Source organism: Scardinius erythrophthalmus, assembly GCF_964197995.2.
Source record: "Scardinius erythrophthalmus genome assembly, chromosome: 11".
NCBI lineage: Eukaryota > Metazoa > Chordata > Actinopteri > Cypriniformes > Leuciscidae > Scardinius > Scardinius erythrophthalmus.
This window is the reverse complement of record NC_138231.1, coordinates 40,063,775-40,079,519: the sequence shown is the minus strand read 5'-3', so window position 1 is coordinate 40,079,519 and position 15,745 is coordinate 40,063,775. Positions and strand designations below refer to the sequence as shown.

Sequence of the window (15,745 nt, the reverse complement as noted above, 5' to 3'; positions counted from 1 at the left end):
GAAAAACCTAGTCTAAAGTCAGTGGCGCGTTGCGCATGTTATTCAGATGCTATTTTAAGGGCGCATGCTTGGCCATAATGTAGCGTGTGCACAACGCGCACACACTTTGATTCTCTCATCTACACAGAAGCAGCAGTTTTCATTTTTGCAAATCATACATTATTACATTATTATATTATAATAAGGAAAAATATTAACACACGAGGGAAATCGTTGTGTCCATGAAGATGTGAAAAAATAGGCATAAATCTAGCTTACACATTTACCCAAATTATTACACGACTGTTTAACCGAAGCTAATTTGGGTGGGTTTCTCCCATCTCCATACAATGTCACTTCTCTGTGTTTTACGGCCCTGACGAGAACGTCGGTCTCCTCGGCTGTGAACCGCTCCTGGTGTGCGCCTGGCAAATCCACCGTTATAATAGCAATCCGCCATGGAACGCGTCTGCTCTTAAAGGGAATGTGAGATGACGCTCTGATTGGTTTATTTCACGTTACGCCCGAACCACACCTATGAATAATGAAGCTACTTCAGACCAACTCATTTTAGATTTGCATTGGGCGCAAGAGTCATTTATCCCACCGATATAATAGCAACAGCGCCCAAGACCCGCCCACAGAGTTACTTGCGTTTCGCGTTTAATACTTGCATTTCAGATCGTTAAAATAGGGCCCATAATGTCCATCTCATAATGTTGTAATGTGTGTCAATGCAAGGATTATGCAAAAGATACTTTTAAGATGGGACAGAAAAGTGTTTGGCTCAGTTTGTGACTAAAGTTGGCTCTTATATATTGAGTCTTGTCACAGGCATGTAGTTAGTACCCACAAGACCTGATCCCCTGTAATTTAGAATCAGTATTCCAAGGATAATGTGAGTTAGGATGTACACAGTAAACCTCAAAGGATATCCTCCTGTTATGCCTGAATAACCTCTGCTATGCTTTGAATCTGCCTGTGATCAGAGTTTTTGGAGAAACTCCTTTGTTGAAAACTGTAATTTCAAAGGTTGATTTCCCCCTAAAAGTGTACATACTTGGTGTGTTAGTTTGAACCACTGGTATCAGTTTAGCGAGGGATTATCTGTTGATAATTGGCAGTGTAAACATTCTGTTTAATAATTTTTGCATTTCTAGTTGGTGACGCTATTGGCAGAATTTATACACTGTCCATTTATGGAACTGGTATAGAGACAGCAGATTTTTGGTTTTGGGAGGAAAGTCGGGAGAGTATAACTGTTTATTGAAAAAGAAAAAAAAATATAGGACGGGGTCTTGGTTCTAATCATTGGTTGTTGGTTGGATTTTGAGATGTGGGCATTGCACTCAAAGTTGGTGAAGTTTGAAGAAATTGAGAAAATTTGAGAAGCCTGGCATTCTTCACAATAAGATCTATAACATACATTTACAATATAGATGGAGTGACTTTCCAATCCATGCTGACATTGTGTTTAAAAAAAAAAAAATTCTAGCTCACATTTCTATCTGAATGTGAGCTAAATCAGCATGGTATCTTATGATGTTGTTGATACTGATGAAGATGGTCTTGGCTGATTGTTTTGTTTACTGGCTGCCAAGCTTCAAGGAGTTTACTTTTGTTTTTCGTATAGCCATTTGTACTCCATTTAATTTCAACTTTACAGATGCCATTTGTTTGCTATTGTTTACAAAGGTACATACAATCCCTCTTTTTAAGGGGTTCAAGCACATAGTTCAGGCAGGCCAAACTGTATGTCGTAGAGACTTGAAACTTTGAGGGATGGTAGTACCCACCCCATCTACAACATAACAAAGGCTCGCCCCAATCGGCCTGATGATGGCACTACAGTGATCAAAAGTACAAAACCGCTCATAACTCCTAAACCGTTAGTCGCAGTCTCATTTTCTGATATTTTGGATTTTTTGAAAAATCTCCTTTTGTGAACTAATCTTATGTTTTTAACCCGATCGGAACCAAACCAGTGCAGAAAGATTCTCTGGAGTCTGGAGTTTTCATTCACATTCACGATGGGACACCAAAATATTCAAAGTGGGCGTGGCCACTTTTACTTAAACGGCTATAACTCTTGAATGGAATGAGATAACATCACCAAACTCGTTAAACCTATGTATGGGCCGAGTCTTTATTCACATGAATAAGGATGTAGTGACTGGCCACTTGGTGGCGCTATAAAAGGAGAAAAAAAAAGCAAAAATGTCTATAGCTACTCAACAGCCATTCCAAACAAGCATGCAGTGTCTTTGTCCAAGATGCCGTGATGGTCAGTGAGGACCAAAAACATGGCTGCCGTCGGCCGATGAAGTTTGAGCACCTGTTAGACAAGGTTAATGGAGGCTGGTCTGAACAAAACTCCCTGGGCCTGTTTGACTCATGGCCCTAGAGAGTTTTGTGAGAAATTTGAAAGAAATCGGCCACCGGGGGCGCCATCGCATTTTTCAAGCGCGTAAATGATTGTATATTATGAAATTTTTCACACATGCACGATATTCATACCTCGTTCTGAACAACTTTGCCTGTAGGACCACTGCAATCAATCAAATCATTCGTTAAATATTACAACCTAGATAAAAATCACTGCAGGACAATTCTCTGTATCAATAATTACCAAAAAAAAAAATTTTTACCTTAGCTTTACCCTTTGGATAGCTATAACAGAGTCATTCAGAGATGGGCTTGGCCAATTGTACTCAAAAGCCTATAGTTTCTAAACGAAAACTCTAAACAAGATTCTAAACAAGAATGCAAACTTTTATGGACATTGGGCTATAGGTAGTGCGATAACAGTTATAAAGGTTTCAAAAACAATATTTCTATTGTAAATTACCTGAAATTGTAGAAAAAGGTATTTTTCATCAATGATTTAGGTGTTTACAGGCTTGCTATATAATATGTTTTGTCTTACATTTGCGCTTTAAGGCCTTAAAGGGCTTGAACCCCATTAATTGCTACCTGCAATTCTTAATTTTCCCATACTAAGTGGCTTTATAAGTTGCAAAGTGAAGATCTGTATGATTCAATATGCTCAAACTTGGATGACCTTTCTGGAATAAAAACTAGAACTTGTTGTATAATCATTTGTTATGTAATTCAGCTGGTTTGAACACAAGACAGCCAATGTTGCCAAGTTGCATTCGGGGACAAGCTTGTTTACATACAGTTTTAATAATTACTTGGCTTGTCCCAATAGTAGTCCCCTCATTGCGACAGGAATCCCTGGGATAGAGTATATTAACCATAAAGAATAGTGCGGTCACATTCTCACTACTCTAACAGAGCAATAACATTCACTTAACTTTTAAAACAACATTGAATAAAGTGCTGTGCTAACTAAGAAAAAGTAATTGGACACTTTTAGACACTTAAAATGGCATTACTTTAAAATAAATGTAATTTGGCTTAATATTTTGTAATTTAATACATAGGCATCCAAATATTTTTGGGCCATTGTGAGGTTGGATCCTGTGGACTTTTATTCTTCCTGTTTTTGATTGCAACTCTATCTTACAGAAGAACATTTTGTGGAGACCACCACAATCCCAGTCCCACTTCCCACCACAACACTGGCTCCCACAACACAGACTCCTACAACACTGGCTCCCACTCTTGAGACAAGGCCTTTTAACAACACCCCTTCCTCTGAATTTGATGTGGCTGGAAAGAAACGGTTCACAGGTAATATATTTGCTTTACTACATACTACAACAGTTAGTACTCTGGTATAAAATGCTGTAATCCCTTTTCTTATTGGTTCCAAACTCAGCAAGACCATGTTGAGATTGAACCACTCAGGAAACACAACTGGCCACTCACAGTTAATTTCTTTCCAATCACCACAGCATTTCCTGTAGATGTGAGGCACTGGAGAGTTGAATGGTGAATGTGTAGGAAACTTATCTGGCCTACAAATGCAGCTCATTCCCTTGGTGATGCTTGTAAGCAGCAAATAAAATAGTGCATACAGCTGACCTTAGGTAGGATTTATATGCAAATATTTCTTGTCCCTCGGTAGTGGAATGCTTTTCCAAGTTCATAAAATTTTCAAAAGAGAGACAACTCCTCTGTAAGCACTTGAATACCTAATTCATAATCAAAATGATTACAAAGGTTCCATGATTATCATTGCACTATATATTCTACTGTTGTGCACTGTCTCAGCTCGTACACTTCTGGGTAGCTGCCCAACTTGTATCACTGCTAAAATTGTTGGTTCCTTAAGCCTAATCAATTTGTGTGTTTGTATGCTTTTACACCTAGCATTAACATGCATTTTTAGTAATTGCCAAATATCCGTAAATACACACAAAACACAGTTTGATCGGATTGTGATCGCAACACAGAAACTACATCCTGAGGTGTCTGGGACAGATTTTGACCACATTTAATGAAGATGTAAATGCAAACATGTTTTCATTATTCGCATTCGGCTACACAAGTAATAAATGAGATTATGCTGTAAATAAACATGTCACTTTGACAGACCGAGTCGTTAAAGTCCCGTGTTGCAAGTTCTTTTCATTATTCTGCTCTCGCAGTGTGAAAAAGACAACAGTCACACGCTCTTGTGATTATCTCACCCGCTTCAAATTATTTCACTCTATTACACTTGGAATCTGATTTCTCTCACAACAGAGAGCGCTTTTAAACTTTTCACCTCATTTCTTCGCTTCTAGACCCATTAACATCCTTTACTAAAGGGTTTGCAAAGGGTATCCAATTTTGAATCATGCAATCCAGTCACACTGAAAATACACTGAAATGAAGGTATGAATGCAATCCAGCTAAAAAATATCAAGATATGTAACAAATGTTATTGCCAAGGTCTATCATACAAAATAAGCTAACATTCATGTGATTTGACCTCCAGGACAGTTGTGAAAATTGTGCCATATCAAGAAGTTACTAGTAAACGTGTACAATATTGTTTAAAAGTTTGGGGTCTGTAAGATATTTTTGACAGTTTTTGAAAGATGCCTATGTTCACCAAGGCTGCATTTATTTGATCAAAAATACAGTAAACCATAATATTGTATTATATTATTCCTGTGAAGGCTAAGCTGAATTTTCAACATCATTACTTCAGTCTCACATGATCCTTCAGAAATCATTCTAATATGCTGATTTGGTGCACACACAAAAACATGTATTATTATCAATGAAATAGTATGCTTAATATTTTTGGGGAAACCTTGATGCATTTTTTCAAAAGTTCAAAAGTACAGCATTTATTTGAAATAGAAAACCTTTGAAATGTCATAAATGTCTTTACTGTTATTTTTGATCAGTTTAATGCATCCTTCTTTATTGACCCCACACTTTTGAATGGTAATGTATTGTAAAAAGGAAAACAAAAAGATATATTTACCTTTAGCCTCCCCATTTGGGTCATGTTACTCTAAGTTTACCTTCTACTTTCAGAGGTCTCTCCGATTTGGCTAGAGTGTAACTAACCTCGTCAACCCTCATGTCCGCAACAAATACCACATATCATGTGTTGGTAGAGGCCATTTTAGAGGCCATTGACTTTACAGGCTCTCAGGTTGTTTCATGTGGGCAGCTTCTGTAGGAAATATTGGAGAATGCCTGAGTGAAAGTATTTAGACTCCGCTCTATAAATTATAGCTGAATGTCTGTGGGTTTGGGCTTCCTTCCCAAATACTCCAAGACCCAGTGTGTGTGTATGTGTGTGTGTGTGTGTGTGTGTTAGGGTAAAGGTGTGTGCCTGAATGAGAAAAATAAGAAAGAACCCAATTTTTTTATCGGATATAGGCTATTAGGATATTGTTTCAAACAATAATTCATATTTGTTTAAACATTGCAATTGTATAAAATAATGCAATTGTGTTCAACCTATGTTACCTGACTCAAGCTTTTTCAAGTTTTTACCAAGACTGACTGTAATAGCCTTTCAACATCAGGTTCAACAGACTCCATCTTTCCGAACTTAAATCTCCACAAGCTATACACCTAGTTCTGGAACATTGTATCAGGTCCAGTTTGCATGCAGAGACTGTGCCAGTTGCCAGATGAATTTCAGAAATGGTTATGCTGAGCTGGAGCTTTGGCTAATGATCAGGCAAATTTAGTTCTGCCCTCACTGACTTTACAGTATTGCACTTGCAGTAGGGAAGTTCACTTTGCTATTGTAAGTATCTAAGCTCATACTGTACATATAACAATAAAATATATTCAAATATATATATATATTGGCTTCTATAGCCACGTTTTCAAATGTCTAATCAGTAGTTTTGTTTGCAACAATAATGTCTTATATTGGTATTTATATACTGAAATTAAATATTTATATGGGATTATTAATTTAGTCATATATGTTATTAATTTGAAATGTCTTTTTGATTGACAGCCTTATTGACTGTTTAAAATCTATGGTTAACAATGCACATTGGTGTCAGGTATCACTGATTAAGGTGCACTTCTTTTAATGTATGTATTCTGAAAAGACAGGGGTCACACTACCTACGCTCTGTTTTTGGTAATTAGCCAGCAATCCAAGAACTCCTCACGGCTCCTCTAATGTGCTTGTCTTGGCAGAAATGTGACATCAACTTCTCTGGCTAGATACATAGGAAAACAGCAGAAGAATGAGAAAAACATGATTAGCCAACTCTTCATTGTTTTATGAGGGAGGCCCTCAATGGTCCCTAGGTTGGTGATTGTAATGCATTTATATTGCAGTATTAGAAAATGGCTATGCCCAGCAGAACACCATTTAGACCACTGGAGCCAGAAGCACTGCTGAGCTCTTCAAATTCAAAAGTATGATTATTAAAAGAACCAAGGAACCAAGCTGTGCCTGTAGAGAAATACTGCATGTGGCAGTGGCTACAGGATTTGGCCTCATAATGAGAGTATTACTAATGGGTACAAGAGTAAAACTGAGTTGAGGAAGCGGTCATTACATTAGAATGATAGAGCCAGTATATAGCTCAGCTAAGATTGAGCAGAAGCACTTCAACATCAACATCTCCAGGTCCGGCTTGATCAAAACAAGCTTTATACCTATAAAAACCAGCTCCAGGAACACAGATAACACAACTCTTTGGTAAAATGTCTTATCCTCGATGCGTGGATAAATAAATCCTGACACTCCAGACTTAGGGCTGCACAACAGGCACATACTTACACATATGCAAGCCATTTAAACAGAGAAACATGTCAAGATAGACGCCCTAAATAAAACGACATGAGCTAAATGTGCTGATATCAGCTGAGAGAGTCTTCCTTCTGGCCCAAACCTCAGACGTGTCTTTTAATATTTATGGGTTTAATATGCTAGGGTGTTCTCTGCTCTCCAGATCCGCCAAAAAATCCACTATATTTCACGCTGCTCCTGTTGTGTTTGCTCCCACCTTGGTGGACGACTGTTTCTGTAGGTGTGAATGCAGTACTTTCTGTGCGTATGAAAAACTACATCAAAATGTACTGGAAGTTACATCTTGACTCTTCTTAGCATGCATTGTTCAGTTTTTCTCCCCATCAGTGGTTTCCTCTTCACACACTGTATTGTGGTTTTCGTTTTATCACCCGTAACGAGTGCACTCAATGCAGCTTGTTTTTGTGTGCGGGTCTCATTTGGTCACTGCGGAGGCACATGCACAGAAGTGTGTTTTTTGTTCTGTATCAGGGTTCAACATCACATGGAGCTTTTGATTAGGTCCAGGTGTGAATCTTGTGGCCCAAACAGACAGGGCTTTCTGGAAGTGTTCACAGCTGTGGATCCAGCTGGCACTGTGTGGACCGACAGAAATAACAAAATTTCACTGAGCCAACAGGAAAAAGTCTACAGCAAAATATCAACAATGGAAGCTTTTATTGTCTGCAACCACGAGCAAGCGTATATTGGGTACATTCTTAAACTAGGACAACAAGCTAATGCAAACAACATAACAGAAATGAAATGTTTACTGAACGGTACTTCCAAGTTATTTGTTGTCTGTTTGCACGACCGTCCATGGATGTTTTGCAATCCTTTTTGTATTACTAGTTGTACCTAATAAAACATACAGATTGAAAGCCAAAGGCAATTCATGTACTCTACCGTTTTTCCTCAGAATGGATGCGTTAAATTGATCAAAAGTGACAGGAAAGACATTTAAAATGTTACAAAAGACTTCTATTTCAAATAAATTTATATTCTTTTGAACTTGCTATTCATCAAAAAGTCATGAAAAAAAAGTTTCCCTGTTTTCAGCATAAAAATAAAAAATTATTTATGAAAGAATGATTTCTGAAGGGTCATATGACAATAAAGACGGGAGTAATGGCTTCTAAAAATTCAGCTTTGCCATCACAGAAATACATTTCTTTTTAAAATATATTCAAATAGAAAACAATATTTGACAGTATTAATATTTTTACTGTATTTTTGATCAAATAAATACAGCCTTGGAGAGCATCTTTAAAAAAAATATATATATATATATTTTTTTTTTTATTTAATGACCCCCAACTTTTAAACGGTAGTGTATACATAATAAATTGAAAATCTGGGAAAAGTTCAAAGCAAAGAAACGTTATGATGCAAAATAAAGAATAAAAATGTATGATTGTTCACTATTTCTATTTGATTATTTGATTCTTTATGCGTTCAAATAGTTTCTGGTGAAGCTCAAGATAATCTCAGATCATGCCGGAAAACATGATCTTCAGGTTTTACACAAACTTGTGCTGCTGCCATTAAAGCAACAGGGGGGAAACCAAATGCTATAAATTCAGATGTTCACTTCAATTGTCAAATGCTTATAATCTGTAATAAAAACTTTTAGTGTAGTGAAATTGTATTTGCCTTTCCTTAATTCCTCAATTCACAGCTTTTGCTTTTCTCTTTTTCTCCTCTCTCACCTCCTGCTCTCAGCTCCCTATGTAAACTACATCCGTAAGGACCCTGGAGCTCCCTGCTCCCTCACAGAGGCTCTGGAGTACCTGCAAGTGGATGTCTTAGCAGACTTGATGGAGAAGGACCAACAATCATTCAATCAAAAGCAGCCACCCAAAAACAAGCCCCATAATGTCACTGTGGTTGCTATGGAGGGCTGTCACTCCTTCGTGATTTTGGACTGGGCACTTCCACTGAAAGATGACATGGTGTCTGGTGAGTGACAGTCTATAGCAGTTCCTTTTTTATTATTTAAAGATACTGTGAAAATTGACTTCAGTCTGTAAGCTTCGCCACAAAATAGCAAAAATAAAATTACAAGCTTTCTTTTGCATCTTAATGTTTGGAAATCGGGCTTAGGACAAATTTAGATCACAATTGAGGAATTGACTGTTAACTTTTGAAGGCTTGATTTTTACTCTCAGAGTTGTGACTTATATGCTCAGGATAAGTGGTTTTGTTTAGAACTGAGTTTCAGGCCCTGTCCACACGAACACGGGTATTTTCAAAACCGCAGCTTTTTCTATGTGGTTTGTCTGTTCGTCCAAATGCAGTATCCGGTCACTTTTTTGAAAACTCCTGCCAGGGTGAAGATTTTTAGAAACTCCAGTTGCTGTGTGGTCGTGTAGATGGTGAAACTGGAAATATTGGCTTGTGACATTGGAACCGCAACCGGTAATAACCTTTTTTCCAGGCTTCTGATTGGCTGGTTTGGAATGCTCTTGACAACCCTTCATAGCGTGTTTTTGTGTTTTCACGTGGATGCGATTTTTTTTTAAACAAAGGAGGAAAATCTTTGTTTATAAAAAAAAAATACCTGTGTATGTGTGGACTAGGCCTCAGTAGCTCTTTCAAACATACCAAAGGTGCAGTGATATGTATGAAAAAACCCAGTCCAATCAATATCAGTCTATGATGTTTGGTTTCTCATTCGACAGTGCGTAGGCCAATATCCCCAAAAAAGCAAATGGATCATGTATGAGTCTATTTGATAGCAGCACTGAAAAAGATTTACAGCCCAGCATGATTTCTGTTCTTGTCTGTGTTTGGTTAATCTGCTAATTAGTTCAGTTCCGCCCCCAGCCTGTTTGTTTCCATGATTACTGATTTGATTTGATGTGAGTTTCAGTTCAGGTGTCTGGTTAATTAGTTCCTCTGTTTGCTGTCTATTTAAGCCCTGTGTTTCTATCAGTTCTTGGTCAGTTCTACATTGCATTTAGTTGGTTGTTCTGTTCATGTTCCTGAGATTGTGTTTGGTGAAGTTTTGAGTTTGTTTTTGAATAAAGCTGCTGTAGTTAGATCCTGTTTCATCTCTGCTGCAACCACCTTGTAACACGTCAACAACAATTTTATCATATGGGGCTAGTTGTTCAAAACATTTAATCTGGATCAAAATGATCCGGATTTGGAAATCCAAATGTATTATTTGACCAATTTTAAAGTTTTACTACATTTTCTTCCTGGAATCCACCTTGAAATCCTACCCCCTGTTGGGATCAGGATGATCCTGTTTTTTTGGATCAAAGTTATTCAAATCCTACTGACAAGTTTTGAACAACACAAACTGAAGGTTTGATCCAGATTAAAACTAGGATTGGATTCCGTGATCTAATCTGATTTCAGATTCCTTCTTTCCATTTTGAACAACCCATTTTCAAGATTTGATCCAATCCAATAACCAAAATCCGATCAGTTTACCTTTGAACAACTGGCCCTTGAAGATTTAGAAAACCAGCTATGCAAATTGCTAATTAACTGCATGCTTGCCTTGGGTGGGAATAGCACAACATTAAAGAGGTAGTTCACCCAACATTGAAAATGCCTGTCATCATTTACTCATCCTCATGTCAGTCCACCTGTATGACTTTATTTCTTCTGTGGAACATAATCCATTAATTGGAAGTCAGTGACCATCAAAACTGTTTTGTTACCAACATTCTTCAAAATGTGTTCTTTTGTGTTCAACAGAAGAAAGAAATGTACACAGCTTTGGAACAATATGAGAATGAGTAAATGATGAGAGAATATTCATTTTTGGATGAATTATCCCTTTAAGTGTGGCAGGCAAACAGCGCTGACATTTGTGAATTGGTACATTCCATAAAATAGAAAGAAGCTGTGTTGGGATGGCTTCGTTAAAATTATGATGCACTATTTTGGCTTGTTCAGTAATTGATTGAAATGGATTGTGTGTGGTTTGTAAATAAGATGCAAGATTGTGCTCTGAAATACCACATGCTGAAGTACCCTGATCTGTATAAGTGTAGTATGCTGAATTGTCTTACATCCCGTCTGGTTTTCATTTAATGTGCATTTCTAAACACAAAGCAATATATAACACTGCTCCCACATTATTGACCTTGACAGTTTCATCCTGATTCACACATACAGGGAAGCAGTTCCCACAGCCACTGTTAGTGTCATGATGTGATGTGTGAGGAGGTTGAAGTGCAGGGGATTCCCTGCCAACAGTCAACTGATAAAGTTGCTTAGATGAATGGTGCAACTTTTTCCGACACATGAAAAATAAAGTCCACATGCTCTCGAATAAAATTTTACAATGCAATCTCATGTTACTGCACAGTTTTTTTATACTGCTTTACACAGTTTTTACTAGACCTAAAATCATTTATATTTACTATTAATACATTTACAAATTCAACATATGTATTTATACATATTTATACTACCACATGAAATTGGGATTGGTAAGATTCATGAATCAGCATATTAGAATGATTTCTGAAGGATCATGTGACACTGAAGACTGTAGTAATGGCTTAAGCTTTGCTATCATAGGAATACATTACATTTTTAAATATATTAAACTTTTTTTGTCAAATAAATGTTCATAAGATTTCTTTCAAAGACTTACTGACCCTAAACTTCTAAACGGTAGTGTATGTAAAGTTAACAAATGATTGTTATCAACAGCTGAAATTGTTAACAGATCCTTGTTCTTTTAATAATCTCCTTTTTTAAACATTTATATTACTTTATATTTACTTTTTCAGTCATCCTCCCTTCTTTCATAAAGCTTCACTCCTGCACTGCCCTCTCTCTTTCATTTTAAATGATGGAAAATACGCACACATGCTTTATATACATCCTGCTGCCTCGGCAGGAGTTTAGCCCTTCCATGACGTAATGAAGAACTAGGATTATATTGGAGAATCCCTGCACAGACATGACATAATATGCTCATTTATTTGAATCTGTTTGAATCTCTCGCATTTAGTCTATGGTTTAACCCTTGTGCATCAATTTAAAAAAGTTACTCATAGGTCCAAAGAGGACAAAAATGTCCATGTCAAAAAACGGTCATAAAAAGTTGAAGCTTGGGAGCACAGACTTAACTTTGGTATCATTTTAAAGAATACCCTTGCCAGATTATTGCTGAAGTTAAATTTTTTTTATAAGTAAATCCAAAAAAAAGTTATATAGGTTTAAGTTTATGAAAATTATTTATGAATATTATTTTATATAAAATATATATTTTATGAAACAAGTTGAACTCTAAAACGGCTAGAAAATCAAAGCCATAAATCTAAATAAGTTGTGTTCCAAATTTGAGGTTGATATCTCAAAAAATGAGCTTTCAGTAAGATTTTGTTTGGGCGCAGTACCAAACTGTCCCCATTGGATCCCAGCAAAACTCCTCTGGTCACACAGTGATTGGCTTTGTTATTTGCAGTTGAGTTTTTCTCTCTCAATACTACAAACACACACATGCACACAAACACCTTTTTTTTTATAACACAAATACCAACCACACTCTGACATCCATACCAACACACCCACACAATTATCATTGCATAATTTATCCAACTGGCTCTATAATAGCTCAAAATTCATGCAGTTAACAGTAAAAAAAAAAAAAAAAACTTACTCATAGGTCCAAAAGGGACAAAAATGTCCAAGTCAAAAAAACTCTCATAAAAATGTTATGCTTGGGAGCAAATACTTAAGTTTGGTCTCATTTTAAAGAAGACCCTTGGCAGATTGTTGTTGAAGTGAAAAAAGTGAAAAACGTGCAACCAAATTTTTTTTATAGAAGTTTAAGTTTATGAAAAATATTTATGAACATTATAATCAATATTTTATATAAAATATATATAAGTATTTTGTGTAACTAGTGCAACATTTTTTTTTTCAAATGAAATGGGGGTGAAATAGTAAAATTACAATAAAAATAGACACCTGTGCCAAAATTAATGCAGTTAACATAAAAAAAAAAAAAAAAAAACTTACTCATAGGTCCAAAAGGGACAAAAATGTCCAAGTAAAAAAACTCTCATAAAAATGTTATGCTTGGGAGCAAATACTTAAGTTTGGTCTCATTTTAAAGAAGACCCTTGGCAGATTGTTGTTGAAGTGAAAAAATTGAAAAAAAGTGCAACCAAAAAAATGTTATAGAAGTTTAAGTTTATGAAAAATATTTATGAACATTATAATCAATATTTTATATAAAATATATATTTTATGAAACATTTGGAACTCTAAAACTGATATAAATTCAAAGCCATAAATCTAAACAGGTTGTGTTCCGAATTTGAGGATGATATCTCAAAAAATGAGCTTTCAGTAAGATTTTGTTTGGGCGCAGTACCAGACTTTCCCCATTGGATGCCAGCAAAACTCCACTGGTGAACACAGTGATTGAATTTTCGATTTGCAGTTGAGTTTTTCTCTCTCAAATATTACAAGCACACACATGCACACAAACACATTTTTTTTTTATAACACACATACCAACCACACTTAGACATCCATACCAACAAACCCACACAATTATCGTTGCATAATTTATCCAGTTGGCTCTATAATATGCCGAAGCGAAAAACTGGAAAAAAATGAGTATTTGCTTTATAGGCCTAACCTGAAAAAATGGCACCATCTGATAAAAAATGGTAAAAATGTCAATTTTGAAGCCTTGCCAACAGAATGAAAGCCTATTAAAAAAGATTGCATCATTTTATAGTTAAACGGCACAGGGATTAAAAAATGCAGTTTTAATGGGTTTCAATGGGGACATTTTTGTCCTTAAGGTCCTAAGAGGAAGTATTTTGTGTAACTAGTGCAAAATAGATTTTTTAAAGAAAATTATGATGAAATAGTAAAATTCCAATAAAAATACACACCCGTGCCAAATTTTATGCAGTTAGCATTAACACAGGCAAAGTGATCAAAAAAACAAAACTGAAAAAGCCAAAAATGTCCTCAAGGATGCACAAGGGTTAATTGTTCACTCTCTCTCTCTTTTATAGGCTACATGGTACACAGTGCATCCTACGACGATGTGCTAAACAACAGATGGTCAACCAGACCCTCAAGTGGAACACACCTTCCTGTTGAAAACCTCAAGCCCAATTCCAGGTGCGATCCAGCATATGACAGGACTCTTGCACACAGATAAAAAAATATCCCATCAATCCATTCACTATTTTACATGCTTTGTATGTTCATTCATGTGTTTTCTATTGTCTGCAATGATTGCAATTGAATACAAAGGAGTTTGCATGTAAAGGCTCACAAAAAGAAAACTGGAACGTGTTCTCAATGGAGATCTTTTGGGAGCCTTCCTAAATCATGCTTAATCCAACAATATGCTGAAGGCTTGCTGGTATACAAAGCTACAAAATCATTTCCACTTCCTTTATTGGACATAAATTTATATGAATGGGTAATTCATTTTCCCCTTATTGTGCAACATCATCTAGGAATAGTTGTGGTGATGTACATTTTTCCAAACATCTTTTGCTAAGTCCATCTCTGACAAGATAACTGATCTAAGATATTCAACATATTGAATATGTTAAATAAAAGACAGGTTTAGTCATGGGAGCAAGGGACTAATATATAATTAGTAGGGCTGTCATATTGTGTCATAACTCGTTAATGCATCCATTCAGTTTGACATATTTGTTTCATTCTGTCCTGTGTGATTTCTGAGTCTTTGGAGCAGATTGGAACTGATCAATCAAGCCCAGATAGGAAGTTTGACAAAAGTAATTTGCATTTTTTTTTTTTATAGTGAAATTTAATTATCATCAAATCTCGTCTTTTTATTTTTTTATTTTTTATGATGCATTAAATCGATCAAAAGTGACAGTAAAGACATATATAATTTTACAAAAGATTTCAATTTCAAATAAATGCTGTTCTATGAACTTTCTATTCATCAAAATCACGCCATTCCACAAAAAACAGCACAACTGTTTTGAACATTAATAATAATAAGAAATGTTTCTTGAGCACCAGATCAGCATATTAGAATGATATTGAATGACTGCTAAAAAATCACAGGAATAAATTAAAATATACTAAAATAGTAAAGAGTAATTCATATTTCACAATATTACTGTATTTTTGATTAAAAGAAAACTGCAGCCTTGGTGAGCATAAGAGACTTCTTTCAAAATCAATACAAAATATTATTGACCCTAAACTTTTGAACGGTAGTGTACATAAGTTATTGTTGTTGTTAAGCGAGTAGGGGACTGATGCATACATTTCATCCACACAAAACTGCCTGATCTAATAATTACACAAAGGTGTATTATTTAGTCTTCTTGAAATCAAATCTTTTAGACTGAGAGCCATAATAATTATTTAATAATAAATAATTATTCTCCTCACCCTCCAAAAAAACAGAAGCGTAAGTGAGTTCACTTACTAAAGAAATTGCTATTTTATGCTGAAAAATAATAAAAAATAGCAATACATAATTAAAAGTTAAAACAAATAAAAGCAATTTAAAAAAATAAATACAGAAAATAATAAATAAAGGAATAAGTAATATAAAAATACATTCAGGATTAAATTAAATTAAAAATGTTTTATCAAGAC

At 35.6% G+C, this 15,745-nt stretch overlaps 1 protein-coding gene across 2 annotated transcripts in view; it reads left to right on the top strand.

The window, feature by feature from the left end:
• The window catches only part of fndc1 (fibronectin type III domain containing 1), a 40,763-nt gene that overhangs the window by 19,282 nt on the left and 5,736 nt on the right, over positions 1-15,745 (top strand). For both annotated transcript variants that reach the window (XM_081379544.1, XM_081379543.1), the window contains 3 exons: positions 3,511-3,675; positions 8,876-9,112; positions 14,164-14,272. In XM_081379544.1, coding sequence (XP_081235670.1) covers positions 3,511-3,675; positions 8,876-9,112; positions 14,164-14,272 — 511 coding nt within the window. The remainder of the gene's footprint in view (positions 1-3,510; positions 3,676-8,875; positions 9,113-14,163; positions 14,273-15,745) is intronic.